We start from the raw sequence: 6,000 nt of genomic DNA on the forward strand, positions 1-6,000 counted from the left end.
AGATTCTTCATTTGCTTGTATTTTTCTTTATTTTTATTTTTGTATTTTCGTTTTTCTTTTAGTTGCTTTATAATATCTGATGTCATCCAGTTTGGCACTTGATTCTTTTCTAGCCACAAATATTTCACCATTCTGTAAATGTTGGTGCAATTACTTCATTTATTTGTTGTTGACATTCACCCTAAAGCTTTGACAAGTCTAGTCTCTGAATTGTACTTTTTTTCTATTATTTTCTAAGATTAACGTTAACGCTGGCAATACGTAGATTATGGTCGTAGTCTGCATCAGCACTAGGATATATTTTCACGCTTTTAATCTCATTTCTAAATCTTTTGTTAAGAAGAATGTAATCGAATTGGTTTCTTATCAGATTACTTTCGTTGTCTCCTGGTGCACTCCATGTATAAAGCTTCCTTGGCGGTAATGATAAAAGGTGTTTCTGATGATTAGTTTTTTCTCTTGACAATATCATTGATTAAAACTACTATACTGTGTAGTTTTTAATAAATGGCAAAATTATACTAATCGTTAATGTCGCCCATTGTTATGTTAACTTTATGTTTTTTTTTATATGTTTTTCGTTAGATATTGTAAATCTGAATAGAATAAATGTATGTCATAGCGGAGCTGCTTGATGTTGGAGCATAAATTTGAATAAGTTTATGTTTATTGGGTTGGTTTTAAACTGTAACATTATTATTCTTTCATTATATGGAATAAAGTTAGTGACATACGGGGTTGTAATGCTTTTTAAGTCATGATTCTTACTCCAGTTTTGTGAACATCAGTACTACTACTCAAGTAATAAAGAACAATGTCGTTATACTAACATTGTCCAGCACTGGGTCATCTTACTTCGCTGAGGCCAAGTATTTCAACTCTGCTCGTTTCTAATGATACTGTTGCAAGTTGTACAGTTTTATATAATGTTCGTACATTCCACGTTGCAATAAGTTTTATTTTTATTTTGTTTTTCCGCTCGGAGATTCTTCGCACCCTTGTCCCATTTAAGAGACGCCATGCACTCGGGACCGTTTTGTTTTGACTTTCCATTAGTGATTTTTCGTGAGATATCCTTAGGGATCTTTAATGCAGTGGCTTCTCCTTGCCTTCTGCATCCTTATGCCGTTGACCACCCATAGTTCATCCGCCTTTGAGACCTCCGTTCCTCGTCAGCCCCGACACTTCCGTCCATTGGTTATCCAGTCTCCATTGGGTTGCTTAGATTACCAGGATTGACCCGTGTGACCATTTGAACCCCTCTAATAAATAGTCATTTAAAAAAAGGTACAAAAAATGTTTGTTTTTATATTTTCAGTATTTCAAAGTAATTCTTATAAATTTTAATTGTATGTACTCGTATTACATTTAACAAAGGAGAATAAATAATAAACGAAAAACAGGAAAAAACTTTCAGTAATTATTGTATTATTGTGAATTGAAACAGTTATTGTACGAGTGTCATACGAAATTCATCTTTAGGTTAACTTTTTAATTTTTTTTAGGTGACGGACATATACGAGGTAATCCATAAAAACTTTAAAAACCGTCTAAGGGACCACTTGGCGAAAATGAATATCCAGAACAACGGTGGACCCCAACACGGTGTCGTAACCACAGAAGTAATATTTTATCTCGAAACTATGAAAACATTAAAAGTTTTACCGGAGAAATATCTGTCTGATAGTGCCATGGATGATATATGGACCAGGTAGGGAAAGATTAATAGATTTTTGTTAAAGCTGATGATACATTTTAAAAAAGAACTGAGAAGAAAAAATGATGGTTACCAATAGTTAGCGTGTATAGGTAATTGACAATTGTCAGAATGTAAGATTTGTTTACAAGGTATTTTGAACGAGTTATATACTATTGGGCGTCAATGCTTCACCACTGTTGTCTGTTTTCTGCTTTTTCTTCCAGTTCTCGACCTTTACTAGGTTTAAAGCAAACTCTATAATTGTTGTTCGCGCAAGTTTTCTCCTTTTCTTTATCGTTTTGTTTAGTATTTTTGGATGCTCTGTTTGCGTATTCCAATTATTGGATTCGACTCGTTATCAATCGAATTCCGTTCAGTTCCTTTCTGTATTAACATTATTGTTGTTTATATTTTGCTGTGCTTGAACCGGTATAAGGTTTCCATCTCATTTCCCTTTCGAACATCAGAAAAGTAATCTTTACTCTTTGTTATCTGAACATATCGTCATGGCTGCGTCCATTATAACAGTTCAGATGGAGATTTTTTTCTTCGATTCTCTAATATTAATTGCCAATTTACTAATTTCTAGAGCTGATAAAATTTCTAAAATCTGATAAAAGTAGATAATAAAAAGCTTCTCGTTCACAATACTTAACGAATACCACGTTGCTCAACCTCGTACAGATTAAAGATAGATAGATAAACGATAGATAATAATTAGACAACAAAATAAAACAGTTTGATAAACAACAACAAGAAACACGGAATACAGCTAAACTGTAAAACGAAATGGACGCCAATAAGTTTTAACCTGAAACTCATGAAGGAACTCAAGAATAAATAAACAAATATTTCTCTCAAAGACATCAAAAAGAAATACGCCAGAAATCATATCAGAAAATCGACATATTTTCCCATAAGCTGAAAAAAGGTTACATATTCAATAAATACTAAGAAAGATTTATCTCTACAAAAATAAAATAATACTTCGAAAAATTGTTTATTGATACTCAAAAATAAATTTATTAACAAATACATATTAATAAAACAAGATGTCACCAATAATCTTAAAATTAAAACAGATTGCAGTTAAATATCTGAACATCTGACAAAATGATAATAAGATGAATATTTTACTGCAACCTGAACGTTTATACTAAAATTAACATTACTAAATTATATGTTACATCTAGTAACATACTCAAAAAAAAACGTTGCTTATTGCCAATAAAAATAAGTAAATTTAATAATAAAAGCTAATGTTCCTAATAAAAAAAAACATCAATATGAAATATTGCACTCACGTAAAAGTTTGTTGACACTCGAACACAGAGCCATCGGCCTAGAGAATAACAGATGTCGGAATCCCTTTTCTAGTAAACCAGAATAAAGTGTGTTTAACCCCGTCGGCAGAAATCAGATAGTAAAAAAGGTATGGGAGTGCGTAACGGCATAAACTGAATTGCCAGTCGGACTCTATAAATATTCAAAAAAAGGATCTCTTAATATGGCAATTAATTAAAACGAAGAATGGTCGACTTGCCAAAAATGTGAGTAAAAAAAAACTTTACACTACGTAAATATCAACGACTGACTGCATATTGATTGGAAACAAACAACGAACTGAGGACCAAATTGGGCCTGGTATTCCTTTTTATAAATTAGACCTAAGGTAAGTTTTTGGAAGTTTATGGAGATTAATACTTGAATGAAGTGGTTTAAAGGAAAACGTATTCGTTTATGGTAACGTATGGAAACGTATTCTAATCTAATTTTTGCTTACTTTCATACTGACTGATATTTATATTCGATGTTGGAACTTTTTGTATTTCCCAAGTTTTATACTTATTGTATTTGTATTTGGATTGTATTTGAAATTAAAATAATGGAAGAACGAAATTAATCTGGATGACAAATAACCTAAGAAGTAGAAAAATACACACATCTAAGCTCAATCATAAAAGTTATGGTGGGAGTAAAAAATGATATCGAAAACAGAATAAAAAACGCGCAGGTATTTTTAAAGGTTCAAAGTTGCCTAAAAAAATATTGTATCTAGGCAGACATGCGAAGATGACAATAAAAATTGTAAAAAAAATTATCCTATAAAATTTAATTATTGGACAAAAAATCTCTTGTTTCTGGTTAATTCGTTAGCTTTGTTAGAAAATGGAAATTGATTGGAGTATCTACAAATAAAATGGAGAAAGCACAAAAGAGAGACCAAAAATAACTGAAAAAGAAGTTCAACCAGAAACATAGAGGCATATTAAAAATATAACTTTGGACAAGAAAGAACTACCTATATAAAAAAAACTATTGAATGTTGAACGGAATTGGACACTCTGCTCATTTTATAGATATAGACTTGAAAACAAGAATATGATGTAGTTAGTTATAATATTTACATACAATGATTCTTTAGACATTAATTAATAATTCATGCTAGACCTCTGAATAACACTCAGTATTTCGGTATTTGTGTTCTCGTGTTTAAATCATCTGAATACTTATTTCCACCTTGGGATATATTATTGACTTTACTTAACTTCTCGAGAAGAGAGATATAATATAAAAGCATTAATACAATCATTTTCATATAAAAGATGCAGGAATAATTTATTTAATAACATATTTTTCAACGGAAAATACTAAGCAGTTCTACATATATCAGCAGATATAAATAATAATAAAAGCATTGTTCAACAAATGTCGGCAACCAGCATTGTAACATTTTGTTGTTGTGTTTTTTTACATTGACATTTTGACATGTCATTAAACATTTTTATATTTTGGTCACTTACAAAATCTGAGGTATGTGGAATTGGTAGTATAACTCGTTCAAAACTTCTTGGATACTCCGCGAAAATTATAGAGAAAAATAATAAAATTTACGTTTATTTCAGTCCGTTTCGGTCTTGATTTGTGATACTTTGTCATTCTATCTGTATATTTTTTTACATTTTCCAAAAATTGCTAGGTACATATATAGCTAATAATGCTTGTTGTTTTTATATGTAAGTATAGTTTACACTTTTATGTGTTCATGAGGTCTGTGGTGGCTAGATGGGCTAAATTTTACAGGATGTTACAAAACGTACATGTTATGATGTAATATCTTCTTTTAACTTTGACATTGAAAGTAGATATAACAATTACAATTGATTAAAAAACTATATAATCGAAGCACTGACTTGGTTATAATTTATTTATATACAAATAAATATTTACGTTAGATTTGTTACGATTAAGAGTTGTCTAAATCGGCCTCACAGCCTTGTTGGACGATTTTCCATCTCTTTTGCACGAGTTGCATTGCTACGTTCATACAAAAATTTCAAAATATTTGATTTGAAAACAAAAATATCAAAATATTTAATAATTAATAAGCAATGTCGACTACCATTGAGAAACTTAGGAACTAATATCTTACGATAATTTAACTCAAACTTTACGATACTTTAAACCGAAAAAAATGCACTCTATTCGCGAACTATGTTTTCAGTGACTTCAATTATTCACTGAATTTGTGGATGAATAAAGTTGGGAATTGTTTAATTGCCAATTTATCTTTGATACCTCGCGATTTTAACAGCTGACAACCCTAATTTTCGACTATTTTATCTCAGATAATCGTATATCATCATGTTAAGAAAAAAATTAGCTTTAATTTGATATAAAAAACATGGATATACGTCGTGACCAGCGTAGTTTATTTAACGAATAAATGAAAGAAATAAAACATTTGTCAAAAATCAATTACTATTACTTGAATTAAAAATATTTTCGGCCACTGTAGTGACAGCAATCTTAGGCTATAAATTGTTTAGAGATCCTTTATTTTGTCTAGATAAATGTGAATTAAATATTCAAAAGGGTTATTTTTTAAAATGAAAGTATATTAAATTTGCATCTATTGTTTATTAGAAAGCAAACATAAAATCTGCAATGCAACTGTTAACGTAGATATTTGTTTTTATAACTTACGGCATATTTTTTTGAAATCTAAATTGTGATTTAACGGAACTCATATTTAAATCACATAATGTTTTGTGTCATCCTGTATAATACGGATTAACTGAACTTTTATCGGTATATTTCAGTTGGTCCAAAAAAGAGATTTGTTGCGCTTTTGTAAATAAGTATTACTCGATTTTTAAACAGATTTTGTTATAGCTGTCAGATAGGGCGATTTGTTATTTTTTTGTGAATAATTTAAGTATAAAATACTGTACATAATTTTAACTTATTTTATAAAGTTGTTATTTAAGCAAATAAGCAAAATAAACGGTGATATAAAA

The 6,000-nt window shown here is 29.9% G+C and overlaps 1 protein-coding gene across 1 annotated transcript in view; it reads left to right on the top strand.

Annotated features, from left to right (window-relative positions):
* scat (VPS54 subunit of GARP complex scat) overlaps positions 1–6,000 on the top strand; it is a 72,914-nt gene extending 66,914 nt beyond the window's left edge. The window contains exon 8 of the mRNA XM_072523119.1: positions 1,506–6,000. Coding sequence (XP_072379220.1) covers positions 1,506–1,715 — 210 coding nt within the window. The 3' untranslated portion in view covers positions 1,716–6,000. The remainder of the gene's footprint in view (positions 1–1,505) is intronic.

Source organism: Diabrotica undecimpunctata, chromosome 2, assembly GCF_040954645.1.
Source record: "Diabrotica undecimpunctata isolate CICGRU chromosome 2, icDiaUnde3, whole genome shotgun sequence".
Classification (NCBI taxonomy): Eukaryota; Metazoa; Arthropoda; class Insecta; order Coleoptera; family Chrysomelidae; genus Diabrotica; species Diabrotica undecimpunctata.